At 38.0% G+C, this 22,230-nt stretch overlaps 1 protein-coding gene across 1 annotated transcript in view; it reads right to left on the reverse strand.

Moving 5' to 3' along the window:
* Positions 1–22,230, reverse strand: part of LOC121865326 (glutathione hydrolase 7-like) — a 41,687-nt gene that overhangs the window by 12,294 nt on the left and 7,163 nt on the right. Inside the window, exons 3-4 of the mRNA XM_042364665.1 lie at positions 4,168–4,319; positions 3,707–3,819 (exon numbers count right to left, since the gene is read on the reverse strand). Coding sequence (XP_042220599.1) covers positions 3,707–3,819; positions 4,168–4,319 — 265 coding nt within the window. The remainder of the gene's footprint in view (positions 1–3,706; positions 3,820–4,167; positions 4,320–22,230) is intronic.

Consider the following 22,230-nt stretch of genomic DNA (forward strand, 5'->3'; position numbering starts at 1 on the left):
ATATATATATATATATATATATATATATATATATATATATATATATATATATATATATATATATATATATATATATATATATATATATATATATATATATATATATATATATATATATATATATATATATATATATATATATATATATATATATATATATATATATATATATATATATATATATATATATATATATATATATATATATATATATATATATATATATATATATATATATACACTCACAGTCATCACGCTGGTTGAACCGAGCGTCCACGTCGCCTCGTCTGTACCCCAAAACACACACACAACACTTCTGTGACGCCTGCTGGACCACCTCCACAACCCCTGGCGGAGACCAATCCTCCCCATACTGGCCAGATATTATGTGTTAAAGGAATACCTTCCTTAGGCTTTAGTAAGCCCCTTTATATCATTTATTTATACAGTCATCCCGGTTATCGCGTTTTCGATATCATGCCTCCATCAAAATCTGCACACCTCCGTTATAGCGCATTTTCCAGGCGAGAATTTGGTTTATCCGTTTGCCTCCAGGTGTAACGTTAACCTACATCTATTAAGGATAAAATCTTTCACCTACAAATTGACAATAACACATTTGCTGTAATCAGACATATCTAGTTGCCTCCAATTGCAACCCCAGTTGCAATTGGGGTTGTCAAATTCTGTGTCATTACTAAGAAATAACGGTCTCTGGTGCACTCTAAGATTGAGAGAAAACGAAGGACTCAGGCATCCTGGAAGGAAAGAAACGGACTCCTATGATGGGGACTCAAATAAAGAAAGACATAACTACATGTTTTGTGGACTACAGTATTAAGCTGCACTTTTCATCACTTTGTAATAAACCTAGCCATGCCTATGTGTGTTTATGATATTTACCATAACATTATATATATATACTTAGTGGGTCTAAATGGTCGTGAAATGGGAAACTTGGGGTTGGGTCTTGGGTGCCTGGAACCAATTAGAATAAATCCCATAGGCTCTGTACTTTCGTTATCGCGTTTTTCGTTATCATGCACTCGGCGGGTCCCAATTAGGTATGTCCGGGATGACTGTACTGTACTTTATATGCTTATGACACTTGCCAGTTGCTTCTGGTGTTATGGTACAGGTACCTAGTGACAGCACTAGGATCCTGCTTCCTCTATCAAAAAACAATTGAAAATTGAAATTGAAAAAAAAAAAAAAAAAAAAAAAAAATCAAATAATGGGACGTAGCGAACATAAGTAGTCCTAGAGCGGAAGCAGTCACGTTTGCATCACGTATGCATCGCGTATTCTTATAGATTGTGCTGCCAGGCGTATTATGTTATTTTATTAGCCTTCCTCACCTCTGTGTTTCATTAGCTGTGTACATTATCTAGTGAATTTAGTCAATATTGTACAGTACAAGTACACTGTAATACAGTGGTCCCTTGGTTAACAATGGACCTAAGTGCAAACCTGTACTGTACATGTACTAAATGATTATGGTACTAAAATTGTTATGTCTATTGCAAATATAGCTTGTTTATATTAAAATTAATCAATATCTTACAAGAATCCCAGCAATGTAAGTTATATTCACCCAGGTCGTTTGGGTGGCAAATTATGAGAAGAGCTTAGTCACTCTTCAGTAATGATAAATAAACACGCAGGCCATCAGCGCCAACTGTCAAATTATATTGCCTCAACCCTACCCCCCCTCTCGCTTTCCCCCATCTGCCCAAACCAGGGTTTTAGGCCTTAAGTTTTTCATATAATATCTCAGACTATAGGAGAATATAACTTGCATTGCTGATATCCTTGCAAGACAGAGATTAATTTGAATATAAACGTCATATATTTTGCTCAAGAGATAAAAATTGTAGTACATTAGTGTACAGTACTGTAGTACATTTTATAAAATAAAGTTTTTCAGCTGTATTTTTGGGTAGATTTACATAAATTTCTTCATTTATTTTCATCCATTTACATGCACACACCATACTAAGAGAAACGTAAATGAAATAAATGACCTTAGTGCAAAGCTGGAGTGCACATGTACTAATTTGATTATGGTGCTAAAATTGTTATGTCTAGTGCAAAGTATAGCATATTTATATTCAAATTAATCAGTATGTTACAAGAATCCCAGCAATGCAAATTATATTCACCCAGGTCATTTCACTGGCTTTTTATAAGAGAAGATTAGTCACTTAAGAACTGATAAATATACACACGTTAGACCTGGGCCTGTGCCAACTGTCAAACGTACTACCTCCCCTCCCGCTCCCCTCCCCCCACGCTCGCTCCCTCCCTCCCTCCCTCTCCCCAGCATTGCTGGAATCCTTGTAAGACAGTGAATAATTTTAATATAAACATCATGTATTTTGCACAAGAGATAAAAATTAATCACCTGTATCACATTACAGTAGTGATTTTAGAGTAAGAATGTATATGTACGTATATAGTATTCTACATACACGCAAGTATAGAGACAAAGTTTATGTGATGATCGGACAACGTCCATTTCGGTTAACGTCACGTTTCCAAGAACGTATCTAGGTCGTTCGTTAACCAAAACCATTGTTTCAATGGGATTTTGGGTAATTGGTTCCAGCTCACCGAAAATTACATACAAGGTAAAAAAAAAATGCAGTAAAGGACACTTACTTTGAGGTGTGTATGTAGAAGGCTCCTGGTTGATGATGAAGGGAGTTAGAAGTGGGGGTGGAGGAGAAGGGAGAAGAGAAGGAAGTGGGGGTGGAAGAGAAATCACCCATGCTTGATGCTGCCATTTCACCCATAAAATTTTAAGTGCACTAGGTGTAATTCAAGATTATTTTCTTTAAATCAACACTGCACTGCACTATATATTGTCAATATGTTAAATAAATTTCAGAATGACCAATAATTGTACTGTAAAAATGTAAAAATACTCTGTGTTCAAGAGACCCACAAGCAAGATGTTTCCTCCACTGAACAGAGATACAAACTGAGGCCTTGGTGGGTGAGTGAAGTGGCTGATGGGCGTACCAAAAACTAGTTCCCTGTACTGCAATTATGTTATATAAGTGTTAAAATGACTAAAAAAAATTAATATAAAACTTGGAAAATTATTGAATAGTACAACCTTCTTGATATTTACTCCAATTTTAACGAATGTAGGTCCTAGAACCAATTTCTGTATTGGCGGACTAATCTTCCAGCTGGTGAACAAGCCAAAGCATGTCGAAACATTTTTGTAATAATTTCGTTTACCGAAATGAAGATTCTTATGGAAGGTAATTCGTTAATCGAAATTTCGTTAACCGAGGCGTTCGTTAACCGAGGGACCACTGTATATATATCAATGTTTTATGTAAAGAGGGTCCCTGCTATAGTTGTTTCACATTGATGCTGATCACTACTTGAGGAACACAACGTAAAAATTCCCATGCACTAACACTGTTTTGTAGTTTTTGACTCGGTCAACTTAGTTAAACAACATTGGAACTTCCATCTCCCGCACTGCACTTCTATCTTACATCATGTACCAGTGTCCTTCTCGACATTTCTCAATCCCATCATATTCTATCGCACTGTAAGTACTGGTTGAGTTTTGCATTCAGCACCAACTAATTGTTTCAGCTCACCATGTCCCATTGACAAAACCCAAATGTACCAAAGGAAAGACTATGTTTCGGAGGCTAAGTGGAGTATGGCTACAAATATTTACCTGTTTTATTGGGCCGAGGTTCTTCCGGTCTGTGACTGTGAGGGACACCACTCATAAAGTCAAGCACAGTAGATGTGTTGGCCTTGTGATCATGTACCAGCATCACACCACTTCTGCTTGATGAAAACATCATTTGTAAATTCAACAAAAAGAAAAAAAATGCATGAAATTAAGTTCACAAAAGGACACCCACTTTTTAGTGAATTGTAAACACTTTAAAGGAAATTTACAGCCAGCCTTATAAAATGCAAAACCAGTTGATTAAAAGTTCTTCACACTATTATAACTGATTTTGTGACCCCCAATAAACCACAAGCACATCTTTGTGTGATAATAATAATGTCGAACAACTTTTAAATTGGTCCATCTACAAATTAACACCTAAGATGTGTGTTGATATTATTATAATGAACTATTTCTATTTTCTTGGTTTGCTGACACTTTTCTTTCAACATACTCACCCTCCTGGTCCTACTGTGTGTGGATGAACAACAGCCATGCAGAGTATAGAGGCTATGGACACATCAACAGCACTACCGCCGCCCCTCATGACAGTGACGCCCACATGACTACATTCCTCCTCATCTGTAGCAACAGCTCCATGAGGGGTCACCTGGAATTGGCAAATGTCACTACACCAAACATTTAACATATCCTATTTAAAGCTAATTATATACAACCTTATTTGTGTTGCACGAGATATTTTTATTTTCCAATCGCCCATTCTCTATCACTGATTATGAATTGTTCTCTATCCATCATAAAAATCCTGCTGACTTAAAATATAATACTGTATCTACTAGAATCATGAGTGGACATGAGTTTTCTTGTTTTCCCTGACCTAGTAACTATATGGATACTTGGTGTCATTATAGGTAACTAGGTAAAACTAAGATCTCCATTCCTTGATGAAAACTATGAACAATGAATTGACTAAAGTCAGGACCTAGGTAATATGTAATAAACTGACCTTAAACCTCAAATAAAACACTACACAATCATTCATAGAAGGAAAAACTTACCTCTAGATTTGAACCCCAGGTACCTTCGTAATACAGTCCTCAAACGGGAAAAAAAAATACTAAATTCCTTGGGGTTATTGTTGATGATAAACTAAACTGGAGAAACCACATACAAGCCATCCAAAGAAATGTCAATAAACATTGCGGTATCCTGTATCACACTCATCAGTCACTCACTCTTACAGCAATGAACAAAATCTATCATGATCTTGTTTACCAACACTTGACACACTGTCACACACTATGGGGGACTCTGGCTCCACAAATACACAGCCCCTGATCACTACATAGAAGAGAGTTGTGCAGACAATGACTAACGAACAATCACTTGATTAATAATAATTATTTCCAGTTCTGGAATAATCAGAGATACAACTTAAGATACCCAGAGCTACTGAGACCACCCCCCATGCACTCCTCTAAGTCCCAGACCTCCATAATATATCATGGTGTGAAGGTGTGGAACAACTTATCCCCACCCATCCAAGCAAAGACTACGCTCCCATCTTTTAAATCATCTCTTAAAAAATATCTATTGTCTAAGTATTAATAGTCTTGTAATACCTACTTTATATTCCTGCTTATATTGTACCACCAAAACCATTATACTGTATCATAGGTTGTCAAGTAGATAGATAGATAGAAATTACCAAAGCAAAAATTATAGTTCCCGACTAGACATGATACTGACAGCTCTGTCCTCTTGCTTCACTTTAATACAACTCATGTTGTAATTCTTCCCTTACTTATCATATTAATATACAGTCAACCCTCACTTTACACGGTCCCACATACCGCGTTTCCACGTTTACGCGGTACCCTGCCAGAACCCGGGATGCTCACATTCCGCGGTGCGTGTACCCCTTTACGCGGGTGAAGTATAATTTTTTTTATTTAGCTCATAAAATTCATACAAATTATCCGGCCAAAATATAATTTACATTGCTGGAATTCTTACAATTTGATGATCATTTTGAATATAAGCATCATAGATTTTGCATTAGACACAAATTTTAGATCTAATGCAAGTATTTTGTTTACTCAGAGCAAATATGTTATCTTTTGTGCAAAATATATGAAGTGTATATTCAAAATATTCCTGGTCTTGCAAGGAATCCAGCAATGTCAATTATATTATACTAACTTTAGTCTGAGGTATTATTTATTACTAAAAGTTAAAATCTAGTTTTTTCACCCAACATTTCTCTGGTAGGGAGGGAAGGTGGGGGGTGGGGGGGGAGGGTTGGGACCAACCGACCATCTGGCGCGGTTGGAAGAGGGGGGAGGCAAGGTGGGGTACTTTGATTGACAGATAGTGTTGTGAAGAATATTTTTTTTTTATTAACTTTAGATATTTGTTTTAGCTCATAAAATTCATACAAATTACCCGGCCAGAATATAATTTACATTGCTGGAATTCTTACAATTTGATGCTCATTTTGAATATAAACATCATAGATTTTGCATTAGACATACAAATTTTAGATCTAATGTAAGTATTTTGTTTACTCTGAGTAAATATGTTATCTTTTGTGCAAAATATATGACATTTATATTCAAAATATTCCTGGTCTTACAAGGAATCCAGCAATGTCAATTATATTATCCTAACTTTAGTTTGAGGTATTATTTATTACTATACCTTAAAATCTAGTGGTTTTCCCCCAAAAATTTCTCGGAGAGGGAAGAGCCAGCGAGTGTAATGTGAGAAGAGGGGGAGGGAGTTGAGTCCATTATTTGAATGGACATTAACTTGGCGACTGTATTTCTCTTAAGTATTAATTGTGTGCATGTACCATCATAAAATTAAGATGTTATTTTTACTAGAACATAGGTATTGTGTCGGAAAAAGTGGAGTTTGGGGGTCAGCCGGTCTATTTCATTTAATCCCATATGTTATGTTGTTCACTTTACGTGTTTCTCGCTTTACGCGGGCCTCCGTGGGTTCAATTGACCGCGTAAAGTGAGGGTTCACTGTATATCAACTCCACTGTAACATACGGTGATAATCCCGTTAGCCGGAACAATTGGTGCAAAGCACTTCCGGGGACGAGAGATTTCCGGCTAACAAGACGACTTTCTCAAACCCGGAAAAATTCCTCATCCCCGGAACATTTTCCGGTTACTGGGAAAAGTTTCCGAGTATCTAAACTAGACCTCTTACACAGACACACACTCGCCCACTTCCCTCTGAATGTTTCTGGGTGCTGGATAATGTTTTCTTTGAGTTCAAACTACTGGAATCTGTAAATACAGTTCTAAATAAGTTAGAAACTTCATATCTTTACTATAATAATCCAGAATAGTTTATCTAAAAGTTTGGTTAAATAAATATATTTAAAAATTAAATATCTATAGGATATAGAAATGAATGAAGCTGTGTGTTAGAGCAAAGACTGTTATTTTCCACTCCCATGGAGCTGTGGGGGATTAGTGGGTCTCGAACTGACTTGACCTGATGCAATGTCAGGTGGAGGTAGGAAGGGGATTAGTGGTCTCATATTACTGATCTGATGGAATGTCAGGTCACCCTTTCTTGGGTGGGGGATTAGTGGGTCTCATGACCTGAAGATATCTTGAATAAACACGAAACCTAAAGTATTTTTAGAGAGATTTTGGTAGACCCTGCTGCCATATGACATCACAAAAATTGTGACCAACTCCCAGGTTGCTGATCTGACTTTCTGCTTCATTTACACACAGTGAACGAGTTGATGGTTCTGGGTAAACACAAGAAATACACTCTGCCACGTTCGTAGAGTGATATGGTATATATAATTTGCAATAAAAGTTACAGTCCTGCTATAATAGTTGAGATAATTTTATTTCTCTAGAAACAGGGCCGCCATTTCCAATGATGTCACCACCTAACCTGCAGACGACGCACGGATGGAAATACGAGTCAATTGAGAAGTATAATGACATTGTCTGGACTTTGTTCTGAGAATGCCTGGTGCTAGGTAAACACGACAACATAGTACTGTTATTGTTTTGATGATCCACTAATGAACCACTGGGATATATCATCATTTATATTAATTACTGGGTAAAATTTTACTTTAACTACCATAAGTATTTGGATGTTTAGAGTCGAGATAGGCTATATTTGGTAAATGTTAAGTTTTGGTCATCCCTGTACTTAGACATGCAGACTGTTTTTTTTTCTGATGGTTTGCGATATGTTATGAATGATTTAGACCTTCATTTCTATCGAAAATACTAGTTTTGAGTTACTACCCCCCCCCCCTTTTACTGATTTATGTTAAGCTAGCCTTATAACTTATAATATAATATAACTTATCATACCTAACCTAACATATAAACTGTATTTTCTTGTGCCATCGAAAAATGTTTTGCGACAGAAATCCCATAGATAACGTGTCTTATTGTTTAAAGTACTTAATTCCATACTTAGAATCTTAAGATTCCCCAGATGACCAAAACCAAAATAATACCAATATTGTTTGGAGTGTTTACACAGCTCCTCCCCGACTACGACCTGGTCAAATTATGTATTTTCGAGTCCCAAAATCAGTACACAGACAAAATTTTCGTTTGTAATTCACTTCAAAATGGATGGCAAGCTTTAAAGTGAGTGTTTTGTGGTGCTGAGAAGAAAAAGAGACACCCATTTTAGATTTTCTATGTTTTATTTAAGCATTTCCGACTTACGACCATTTCGACTTACGACCTGGATTTGGGTCCCTAACCCCGTCGTAAGTCGGGGAGGAGCTGTACTATGAAATTTGTAGTATGGGCAGCTAATATCCATATGTGTTTAGTTATATTTATATATTCAAAATAGTATTACTGTGTTGCACAGTAAAGCACAATTAATTTATCTAATAATATTTCATTACAGAGCCGATCAGCCGAGAAGATTGGACAACTTCTTCCAGGGTTCATCAAGGCAGATGAAAGACATTTACCAAAAGTAGATGTCTTTATGATTGTAGAGTATTATCAAGAACTCTGCCATCCAGCTATGAAGCACGTTAAATTACATCTGTCATCTGATTATCTGAAGCCCATTCCGTGGCCAAGGTCGTCCCTAGTCCTTCCACAACATTAAATATAGACATCAGTGACAAAAACTTACATTTTCCAGACATGAAATCAAGAACAGTGTTGAAAACTTCCATGTTGGAGTTATCGGTCTTTTGCATCATTTTGGCAACCAGCAAGTAAATACTGTACACACGATGATACAGTACTTGAGCAGTACAGGTAATTTATTTTAACCAAAACATAAGGTATGCCTGTATATATCAACTTAATACTCACATCAAAATGATCTTCACAACAGTAGATGCAGTACTATGACATGGGGAAGTGCTGTCGAGCAGCAAGACACCATCTCTTTCTTATCTTCTAATCTTTCGGTACTATGATGAATATTTTGCCTGGTGAGAATTTGTCGGTACTCTTGCACATTGGCACGGAGCACCAATGACTCTTTGTCCTTTGCTTGAACATTGTATATGGCCACAAGTCCTGTATTTCTGCTGGTAACAACACATACACCACAGACGGCTGCCTCCCCCAGCCAGTAACATCACAACCAATCATACAGTTTTTTGCAGCCAAGAGACTTTTTAGCAACTTTAACCCTTATTTTTGACACTTTTTGGCCCAATTTATTTTAAAATATCATTACCATAGTGAATTAAAGCACTTTCTTTACCCATTGACCTGCCTTTTTATGAAAAAATTCCGACCATCAACTCATCCATTGCAGGGTCTCAATTTTTTCTCTTACTATTGACAACACAACATACATACAGTATATTGTTTCTCACTTTTGATCTTTTTTCACTTCTGTATTTATGGTTCTTTATTATTATTATTATTACAGGTTGACTATCAAAAATCCGGCAACCGATAAACCGGAACCTTCAGTTTTCCGGCATGGATTTCGGAGCGCATTTTCAAATATTTCTTTGTTTATTTAATGAAGATATATGTTTTAGCTCATAAAATTCATACAAATTACCCGGCCAGAATATAATTTACATTGCTGGAATTCTTACAATTTGATGATCATTTTGAATATAAACATCATAGATTTTGCATAAGACATACAAATTTTAGATATAATGTAAGTATTTTGTTTACTCTGAGTAAATATGTTATCTTTTGTGCAAAATATACGACATTTATATTCAAAATATTCCTGGTCTTACAAGGAATCCAGCAATGTCAATTATATTATCCTAACTTAAGTGTTTAATTTTCTTTGTTTAAAGGACTGTACAGGTAGTCATTTTCTGTTAAACTTATACAGCAAATATAACCATTAGTTTTCCGGCATTTTCGAAAATCCGGCACTCCTCAGGTCCCGAGGTTGCCGGATTTTTGATAGTCAACCTGTATTATTGTTATTATTATTACAGTGTTATGATTATTATTATTACAGTATAGTCTGGATTTACGCGGTTTTTGTTTACACGTTTGGTCATTTACGCGGTGCCTTGCCAGAATGAAATGTTTTAATTATGCAGTAAATTTCATAATTTACTCGGGAAGCAGCACGGGCAGGGTGCGCACAAGGTTGCCCAGTCATCAAAACATTACCGAGTTCTTCACCCGCCACCCACCACAGCCAGCCCAAGTCAGTGATAGTGAGGATATGGACTTTGAGGGGTTTTACAAAGAGGCCCTGCAAGCCTCCGTGGTGGATAGCGATACGATTGATACACCTGAGGGCCAATAATCTGCCCTCTGCCTCGGAACCAACCCTCCATCCCCGTGTGCCCAGCCATCTTTTCTACTAACCTAAGTGTTAAAAAACCTAATATTATTGATATTTCTCTTAAATATTAATTGTGTGTGCATACCATCATAAAATTAAGATGTTATTCTTACTACAACGTACGTATTGTGTCGGAAAAAGTGGAGTTTGGGAGTCGGCCCAGTCTCTATTTCAATTAATCCCATATGTTCTGTTATTTAGTTTACGTGTTTCTCACTTTACGCGGACCTCCACGGGTTCAATTGACCGCGTAAATGCAGACTACAGTAATACCCCGATTTACGCGGTTCCCGTTTACGCAGTACCCCGCCAGAACCGGAATTCCCACTTTACGCGCCTGCATCTACTCATATACGCGGAGAGCGGCTGGCAGTCCTGCCGCGCCGCCATTTTTGGATTCAAACCTCCCGCCATCCCGCCATGCTTGGGCAAGCGGCACGAGTAGGTTGCGCAGTGGATGCCTCTGTTGCGTTATCACTGATGTCATATGACATATCGGACTGTGATTGGGCCACGCATCCTTACCTCCCTCCGCCGCTAGCTGTGATTGGTTTAATGTAATATGACGTGCCTTCCCGCTGGCGGGTAGAAGGCGCTTCACCTAGCCGCGTCAGTTACATCCCTCCCGGCCACACCGTATATACAGGTATCTATTGTTCCGTAAGAATGGCTGCCGCCGGTCCTCCACCACCACCACAGAAAAACCTTGCATTACCTGGACCCAGCCGCCCTAAGCCAAAGAAGGTACGGTGTGCCCTAAGTTACGAGGTGAAGTACAGTATAATACAAGAGTTAGAAAAAGGAACACGACAGGTTGATCTCGCGTGCCAGCAAGGTGTTAACGCATCTACGATCCGGACGATCAAGAAGGATGCAGCTGAGATAAAACAACACATGAACATCACAAAGTCTGCAGGTGCTTCAATGATCAAGTATTGCCAGAACAAGGTGCTTCTCAAGACAGAAAATTTACTTGTGTGTTACTTGATTCGTCAGGCAAGACGGAACATGGCGGTGGACACGCGGTCAGTTCGGGAGTACGCATGTGAACTGTACGCAGCAGTGTCACGTAAGATGGGAATTGCAGAGCCCAAACCCTTCAATGCTTCCTCTGGGTGGCTGCACAGGTTTAAGAAGAGGAACAAGATCACCAACATTAACATTGGTAGAGAAGAAGCGAGTGCTGACCATGTTGCGGCTAGGGATTTTCCTCCGTTCTTACGTGAGATTATGGAGGAAGGACAGTACACCAACGACCAGGTGTTCAACATGGACGAATCCGGTCTGTTTTGGAAAAAGCTACCTTCCAAGACCTTCGTTGTCAAGTCTGCCAGCAAGTGTCGGGGCCGGAAGTTGCAGAAGGAGCACATCACCGTCCTGTTTACCATCAATGCCTCCAGCACCTGTAAGCTCAAGTTATCAGTGATCCACACAGCCCGCAAGCCACACGCCTACAAGAACATGGACATGACCAAGCTAAATGACCACATGTAAGATGAGGATGTTCTTTGCTCTGTCCCTCTCCTGGTTTGATGACTGTTTCGCTCCCGACGTGAAGAAATTCTATGAGCAACAGAATGTTCCATTCAAGATTTTGTTGCTCCTTGACAACGCACCAGGACACTCGCCCCTACTGTTGGATCGTCACCCCAATGTAAAAGTGGTCTTCCTTCCTCCCAACACTACGTCATTAATTCAGCCCATGGACCAAGAATTAATCTGCAATGTAAAAGCTGCATACTATGCAAAGAAGTTCAAGCTCCTAAATGACTGTACCAACACCAAGGATGAGTTGCGTAACCTGGGTGACACCGATAGCAAGAGCGACAAGGACGAGGAACAACAGTTGGCGGAGCAAGAAGTTCTCGTCAAACACTTTTGGAGGAAATTTAACGTCAAGAAAGCTGTGGACTTCTTGGCGGAGGCATAGGATCAGCTGTCTGTAGCAACGGTTCGTCACGCATGGAGACATGTGTTGCAAGGAATCCCAGGTGGGAGGCAGAGTCAACCTGTGACTGGTGAGGTTCAGACTGTTGCAGTAGCAGTGGACCTTGCCAGAGAAGCTGCGCAGAGTGTTACAGCTGCAGGCTTCTCCGAGACCACCAACGAAGACATCCTGGAGGTGATCAGGGATCCTGAGGGGACTACCAACGAGAGGTTAGAAGACGATCACGTCAGTGAAGAGGCAGGTGGTGCGTCATCCCAAGAAGAACACAAGTTAACGCATGGTAATGTTAGGGGTGCCATCGAGTGTGCAGAGAAACTGAAGCTCCTCCTTTCCGATGACCCTAACGATAACCGGTATGAAGTCTTCACTACCCAGCTGTTGCAGGCTATGGAGACATACATCAAGGTGTATCACGACAACATCAACACTAGCCGTCAACAAAGCATTACCGAGTTCTTCGCCTGCAACCCACCACAGCCAGTCCAAGCCAGAGGCAGAGACCGTGTATGTTACTATACAGCATAAAGTCACAATATCTAAGAAAGTGTACAGTATGTGTGGGGGCCAGAATTAAGACATGGTGATTTGTAAGCATTGGCACCCGGAATCTTATACGTGCAGGTCAGTACAAGTAAGCGCCTGTGTGTGGGGTCGAGCGGTGAGGTCCATGGATCCAGACAAGTGAGGTTGAAGGGAAGACTTGGCCCAGCAACCACTGTTTATTTTGAGGAACCCACCTGGTGTTGTGGGTAATGCTTATGGCTGCTATATAACCTCCCCTAAGGATCTCTGGATATCTCACACTTTCAGTACCCTGGATGTGAAGAGATGTTGGTGCTACTTGAGGTGCTGACTGTCACTGCTTTAAGAGACCTTATGATACCAGATGCTGAACTAGTCCTGGTATGAATGTCTGTGAAGGATCTCATCTACCAAACAAGAGTAGTGTGTGAAACGGGTACCTGTTGCGTGTACCTTGGAGCTAAGAATGAGCTACAGTACCTCTATGTATTGTGTATGATTGAATGTTCCTTATTCAGATGATATTGAGTATTTTGGTAATATTGGAGGAGTGACCTAGGAAAGGAGGTCAGTTATTTTGTATGGAGAAAAGACCTTAATTAATTATTTGGAGAAGGTCGGGTATTTTTGTGTGGTGCAGTGACCTTAATGATTGCTTGAGGAAGGTCAACTTGATTAATGAAAAACATGAACTCACAGTGCCTGGACTGCTTTGCCAGCTACCTAAAGAGCACTACACATACTGCCCTGCAGTCTGGTGGCAGCAACCTTAAGTTAAGAAGTAATTTGAGAAAACCCTAGTATTAAGTGACTGCAGTAAAGGGAAGTATACAGGGAAGCCTTGGATAACAACTGTTCGACCAACAACTTTTTGTATTTGAAACCCTAGATAATTTAGGACCCAATTCAGTTTACATCCTTACATGTATTTCATTCGTATTTGAAACCCTAGATAATTTAGGACCCAATTCAGTTTACATCCTCATTTCATTCGTATTTACGACCTAAATATTATAAAAATAAAATAAAATTACATTTTCATATAAATAATAACTAAGTCCTGATATGTATTATAAAAAAAAAAATTACTGTAAAGAAAATGAAGAGCGCCTTGCGCAAAGAAGCTGCCTTGCTAATGAGTGGTAAACAACAGTCGGAGCTTGGCGGGCCTTTTGTTTTCACGCATCTGGAACAGGAACGGGAGAAAAACTTTCTCAGGTTTCTTACAGCATATTTGCATCCCTATTCAACATGAGCAAGAGAGCAAGTGATGGTAGTGCTGGTTCAAAAGCTAACAGAAAGTGTATAAGCTTAGCTGAGAAACTAGATGTGTTAAAACAATATGAAAAAGGTGGGAGGTCTGTGGATATTATATGGAGCAAGCAATGAACATATTTTCTGAAGTGGATCCATTAACAGAACAAGGCATTAAAATTTAAATAAACGCAATTGACCTCTACATAAAGATGTATAACGAGAAAAGAAAGCAGCTGTGCAAGGTTCTTTCGACAGCTTTATTATTCAAAGGCCTAAACCATCAACTTCAGCTACACCATCAAATTCAGCATCATAAGCAGCTTCATCAACAACTTCAGTTTCAGCAACAGCTTTATGGAAAGCTACAGCTTCAGCCAGAGTTGAACCTGATGACTTCATCATCTGAGTAAAAACTCGCACAAGATTCATTGGCTGTCCTTATGTTTTAGACTTTACCGCCATTGTTGAATAGCATTTTAGTTTTACATTCGTAAATATTATTTAAAACATAGATGAACAGTAAATAAGTGTTGCTTTCATATGCATATGCTGAGAAATGACGATATGTTTTCACATGTACGCACTTACTGTTCATACGTTGGCGTTCCCAATCGTCTCGCCTTATTTCTTTACCATTAGTGGTTAGCTACTCCTAGTGTTCCATTTAATAACATTAAATAGCATTACTTAAAACATACATACAGGTATTCAATTTTTTAAATTAAGTTCACTACAGCTATAACCAGGATCTTATTTTCTTCAGCTTTTTATGTAGAACCATCGTCACTCACGAAAACAATGCCGTTTTGTCTCCTCGTGTGTGTTTTAATATTCTATGTATTATTAATGAATTGCATTGTTCATTTCACATATATAAACATTAATTCAATCAAATACATATTCAGTAATAAGCAATAATAAATCTTTTGTACATACAGTATTCTTAAGATAAATGACTGTTTCCTTGAGTGCGCACATATACATTTTAATATTCTACGTATTAATGAATTGTATTGTTCATTTCACATATATAAAGATTAAGTCAATCAAATACATATTCAGTAATAAACAATAATGAATCTTTTGTACATACAGTCGACCCTCGTTAAAACGGACTAATGGGGGGAAGGGTGTCCGTTTTAGCCGATTGTCCGAATTAACCGATTTAGGAGTTAATACTGCATAATATTGCATTATACAGCTATGTGTATGTTTATTTGAGTGCCCCGTCATAAGAGTCCGTTTTCTCTCACTTCAGGACGCCTGAGTCGTCCGTTTTCTCCTAATCTTAGAGTGCACCAGTGACTTTGTTATTCCTTAGTAGTGACAGAATTTGATATTGCAACTGGGGTTGCAATTGTTGACGCAACTTGGTTATGTCTGATTACAGTTGGAATATTCAAGATCCATTGTGAGTGATGTTTAAAGCTTCAACTGTCTTTATGGTTGGTAAAACTTGTCAAATCTGTCAGTCTGAGTGGCATGTGTGAGGCCTTGTGTTTGTACAACTGCTAAATATATAAATATATAATGTTATGGTAATTATCAGAAACACACATAGGCATGACTAGGTTTATTACAAAGTGATGAAAATTATACGATCAATACTGTACATTGGGTAGTCCACAAAACATGTAGACATGTCTCTTTATTTGAGTGCCCCGTCATAGGAGTCCGTTTTCTCTCACTTCAGGACGCCTGAGTCGTCCGTTTTCTCTTAATCTTAGAGTGCACCAGAGACTTTGTTATTCCTTAGAAGTGACACAGAATTTGAAATTGCAACCCCAATTGCAAATGGGACAATCCCAGAACCAGAAATTTGATATGGACAGTTCAGATTTCGTCCGATTTATCCGAAATCCGGATTAAAGGGGTCCGAATTAACAAGGGTCGACTGTATTCTTCAGATAAATGACGCGGTATCCTTAAATGCACACGTATATGTTGGCGTTCCCAATCCATCTCTTTTTTTTTTTTTTTTGCCATTAGTGGTTTGCTACTTCGATTGTTCCATTTATTAACATTAAATAACTTTACTTAAAATATATATATTTTTTTTACATTAAATTTACTACAGCTACAACCAGGATCTTATTTTCTTAATTTTCTTGTGGAGAGCCATCGTCCCGGACTCCCGGCTGTAAACACAAACGAAAGCAATGGCGTCCCATCTCCTCTTGTGTGACCATATTATTATTCATTTATATTGTATACGGTGAATTCAGAAACATTATTAAAGAATATAGTTTGCACTTTTCATTAATTGTATTGTTTGGGGGGTAAAAGCCACACAAAAGATATGAAAAGGTCACACTTGGGAACACATCTCATTATTATTGCTTTATTTTAATGGTAATTAATGATTCGCAATAAGACGATTCACCTTACACTGCAATATTGGAGGACACATTAACATCATTATTCGAGGCTTTACTGTATAATGGAACAACTAGGGTGACCGGACAGTCCGGCTTTTGAGCACTCTGTCCTCCGTCCGGCGCTACCTCGAGCCGGACGTTAATTTGTCCTCCTTTTTGTTGTCTGACTAAAAAGAATTATATAAATTACCTCAAGTATACTTAAACAACAGGAACTGAAGGCCATAATAACCGTTAACGTATTTTTATTATATGTAGTTGCCGTTGTCAACACAGCTGATAAGCCGCAGTGTACCACAGTTTAAGTCAAGTTGTCAACACCGTCAACATGTCTGAGATGGTCAGTCTGCCCAAGGCCGCAGTGGAGTGACTGACTTTTTGGTCTTGCTTCAATTTAGTTATCATATGCTGTTTCAGCCGGAGTAAAAATGAATATTCATTTCTTTCAGCTCTTTATTTATACTGTATGAATGCATGTATGAATGTAATATATACAGTGTGTTTAAAAAAAATTACATTTTTGAAAAATTACCACAAAATAGCATTCATCACATTACAGTGGTCCCTCAGTTAACAAAAGGTTCGATTAACGAACAAAACGTTGATTAACAAAATTCTTACGACAAACACGTCTTGTGCGCATCAGCTGATCGGCCAGTCCGCACAATGCAGTAATCAGTTCTATGTTTACATTCGTTTCCAGTGGAGTAAATATCAAGAAAGTTGGTCTCTTGAATATTTCTGCATTTTTTATAATATTATTGGTCATTCTGAAATTTAGTTAACATATTGATAATATATACAGTACAGGGAACAGTTTTTGTGTGCCCATCAGCTGATTGAATCACCCACCAACGCTTCTCAGTTTATTTTGTTTACAGTGGAGTCAACATCCAGTTTGTTGGTCTCTTGAATATTTTTGCAATTTTACATTCAAATTATTGGTCATTCTGAAATTTAGTTAACATACAGGTGCTCCCCGACTTCTGACGGGGTTAGGGACTAAATCCAGGTCGTAAGTCCGACATGGTCGTAAGTCCGACACCGAGTGAGTGTACCTAAGGCGACCGAACGACCACCCTCTGGCCGGAAGCGTTTAGGTATAAATCGCGCGTCATTTGAAAATATTTTTGGTCCGCATGATTCGTATGTCCCGCAGACGTCTCTCAAAGCAGGTCGTAGTACCAATGGACGTGAAGCCCATATGGTCGTAGTCGGGGACTACCTGTACTGATAATATACAGTGCAGAAATTATTATGATGTGAAAAAGGCATTAGAACCAGTAAACTCTGTAAAGAATATGGCAGGTCATCATTGACTGCCTCTACAAACAGCCATTTGATATGTAAACAAAGCTGCCGGGAATACGACATACACACCTCAAAGTAAGGTAAAATAAATTATTCTATTGTCTTATATTTATTATTGTACAGTATACTGAACAGTATAGTACTGTATTTAGTTTATATTTAATGTTTTATTAATTTTAATACCAGTTACAGTACTTTGCATGTATACTTTTTCTGTGAGTTGGAACAATTACCCAATATCCCATTGAAATAATAGATACGGTTAACAAACGGCTCTGTGGACGAATTGTGTTCATTAACCGAGGGACCACTGTACAGTATAGTGATATTTGACAAATCAACAATTCTCTTAAGTATATTTTGTATATTTTATACAACCTTTTATATATTTTCAACTCATTATTAAACACACTTAATTTAGGTTATAAAATAGGTGTCATAAAAAAAAAAAATAATAAGTCCTCCATTTTGAAATGGCCACCCTAGGCCAACCCGCCAGAGTGTTGTGACGGCACTGAGTTTTAGGCTGTTTCAAGACCAGACTTGATCAACACTGGAACAGGTTCAGATACATTAAGGAGCCAGTAAATGCCCAGTACAGTAAAACGTCAATTTAAAGCGATTCAATTTAAGATTATTGATTTAAAGCAACACCCACAATTAAGAAAAACAAATAATTTAAAGCGAATCTTTCCTATTTTGCGTGAGTCAATCTGGTGCATCATATTTAAAATTTTGCGCCTAATGTTTCTCTGGGCACACTACATTGTCCTAAGGGCAAAGCTGTACTGTATATGTACTCAAAATAATACTTCACTAGACCTTCAGTACCAACTGTCAAACATATCACTGTCACTTCCCCCCCCCCCATCTTCTCAGCCAGGGCTGGGTGTTTTAGGCTTAAAGTTTTTATCTTATATACTGTAATGTCGCAGACTAAAGTTAAGAGAGTATAATTTGTATTGCTAGAATCCTTGCAAGACAGCGAATAATTTGACTATAAACGTCATATATTTTGCACAAGAGATAAATATTTTTGCTCTCTCTAATAAAATTCTTAAATTAGAACTAAAATTGTTATGTCTAATGCAAGCTATGGCATTTTTATATTCAAACTAATCACTATCTTATAAGAATTCCAGCAATGTAAATTATATTCTCCCATGTTAGTTGAGTGACATTTTATAAGAGAAAAACATAAAGTCACTCATAAGGACAGATAAATAAATAAGCACTAGACCTTGGCAGCAACTGTCAAACATATCACCTCACCTCCCCCTCCCCCCATCTTCCCAGCCAGTAAACAGACCATTTTGTATCCCTTAACTTTAGCTGTATTGATTTATGAGTGTTTGTTTCAACAAAATACTACAAAAAAAATATATTTTGTTTATTCTAGATGGGCTGAGGTGCATCCGGGTAGACTCTCAGTCTTTTTAGTATTTTGTGTTTCTCTCAACTACCAAACTAAATTATTCCATTGAAACAACACTTCGATTTAGTGCGAATTTGGTATAAAGTGACCTCTCTTGGAGTGTATCTCGCGTGCCAACAGTGCGTAACAGAGACGTGACCGATCTCCCAAGCGTCTAGCGAGCCAATCAGTGGTGAAGAAGATAAAAGTAAAAAAAGTAAAGGTATGAACAACTGTGAAGCACTTGGCATCATTATGAACAACTGTGAATCACTTGGCATCATTATGAACAACTGTGAACTTGCCATCATTATGAACAACTGTGAATCACTTGGCATCATTATGAACAACTGTGAATCACTTGGCATCATTATGAACAACTGTGAATCACTTGGCATCATTATGAACAACTGTGAATCACTTGGCATCATTATGAACAACTGTGAATCACTTGTCATTATGAACAACTGTGAACTTGGCATCATTATGAACAACTGTGAATCACTTGGCATCATTATGAACAACTGTGAATCACTTGGCATCATTATGAACAACTGTGAATCACTTGGCATCATTATGAACAACTGTGAATCCTTGGCATCATTATGTACAACTGTGAACTTGGCATCATTATGAACAACTGTGAATCACTTGGCATCATTATGAACAACAGCGAACTTGGCATCATTATGAACTGTGAATCACTTGGCATCTTATGAACAACTGTGAATCTTGGCATCATTATGAACAACTGTGAACTTATCTATGAACTGTGAATCACTGGCATCTTATGAACAACTGTGAAGCACTTGTCATTATGAACAACTGTACAGTAAGTCACTTGGCATCATTATGAACAACTGTGAACTTGGCATCATTATGAACAACTGTGAATCACTTGGCATCATTATGAACAACTGTGAACTTGGCATCATTATGAACAACTGGAATCACTTGGCATCATTATGAACAACTGTGAACTTGGCATCATTATGAACAACTGTGAATCACTTGGCATCATTATGAACAACTGTGAATCACTTGGCATCATTATGAACAACTGTACAGTAAGTCACTTGGCATCATTATGAACAACTGTACAGTAAGTCACTTGGCATCATTATGAACAACTGTACAGTAAGTCACTTGGCATCATTATGAACAACTGTACAGTAAGTCACTTGGCATCATTATGAACAACTGTACAGTAAGTCATGGCATCATTATGAACAACTGTACAGTAAGTCACTTGGCATCATTATGAACAACTGTACAGTAAGTCACTTGGCATCATTATGAACAACTGTACAGTAAGTCATGGCATCTTATGAACAACTGTACAGTAAGTCACTGGCATCATTATGAACAACTGTACAGTAAGTCACTTGGCATCATTATGAACAACTGTACAGTAAGTCATGGCATCATTATGAACAACTGTACAGTAAGTCACTTGGCATCTTATGAACAACTGTACAGTAAGTCACTTGGCATCATTATGAACAACTGTACAGTAAGTCACTTGGCATCATTATGAACAACTGTACAGTAAGTCACTTGGCATCATTATGAACAACTGTGAATCACTTGGCATCATTATGAACAACTGTGAATCACTTGGCATCATTATGAACAACTGTGAATCACTTGGCATCATTATGTACAACTGTGAACTTGGCATCATTATGAACAACTGTGAATCACTTGGCATATTATGAACAACAGCGAACTTGGCATCATTATGAACTGTGAATCCTGGCATCATTATGAACAACTGTGAAGCACTTGGCATCATTATGAACAACTGTGAACTTGGCATCATTATGAACAACTGTGAATCACTTGGCATCATTATGAACAACTGTGAAGCACTTGGCATTATGAACAACTGTACAGTAAGTCACTTGGCATCATTATGAACAACGTGAACTTGGCATCATTATGAACAACTGTGAATCACTTGGCATCATTATGAACAACTGTGAACTTGGCATCATTATGAACAACTGTGAATCACTTGGCATCATTATGAACAACTGTGAATCACTTGGCATCATTATGAACAACTGTACAGTAAGTCACTTGGCATCATTATGAACAACTGTACAGTAAGTCACTTGGCATCATTATGAACAACTGTACAGTAAGTCACTTGGCATCATTATGAACAACTGTACAGTAAGTCACTTGGCATCATTATGAACAACTGTACAGTAAGTCACTTGGCATCATTATGAACAACTGTACAGTAAGTCACTTGGCATCATTATGAACAACTGTACAGTAAGTCACTTGGCATCATTATGAACAACTGTACAGTAAGTCTCTTGGCATCATTATGAACAACTGTACAGTAAGTCACTTGGCATCATTATGAACAACTGTACAGTAAGTCACTTGGCATCATTATGAACAACTGTACAGTAAGTCACTTGGCATCATTATGAACAACTGTACAGTAAGTCACTTGGCATCATTATGAACAACTGTACAGTAAGTCACTTGGCATCATTATGAACAACTGTACAGTAAGTCACTTGGCATCATTATGAACAACTGTACAGTAAGTCACTTGGCATCATTATGAACAACTGTACAGTAAGTCACTTGGCATCATTATGAACAACTGTACAGTAAGTCACTTGGCATCATTATGAACAACTGTACAGTAAGTCACTTGGCATCATTATGAACAACTGTACAGTAAGTCACTTGGCATCATTATGAACAACTGTACAGTAAGTCACTTGGCATCATTATGAAGACCTATAGGTCATTTGGCATTTATTATTTATCTATCCTCTTCACCACTTGTCAGCTTATTAGATGGTCAGGCCATCAATCACCTCTCTGTTGTACAATATTGCATGTACAGTATTGGCTCTTGAATGCACAGTACTGTATACTCGCCACAAAAATT

Source organism: Homarus americanus, unplaced genomic scaffold (genome assembly GCF_018991925.1).
Source record: "Homarus americanus isolate GMGI-L3 unplaced genomic scaffold, GMGI_Hamer_2.0 scaffold37359, whole genome shotgun sequence".
NCBI lineage: Eukaryota > Metazoa > Arthropoda > Malacostraca > Decapoda > Nephropidae > Homarus > Homarus americanus.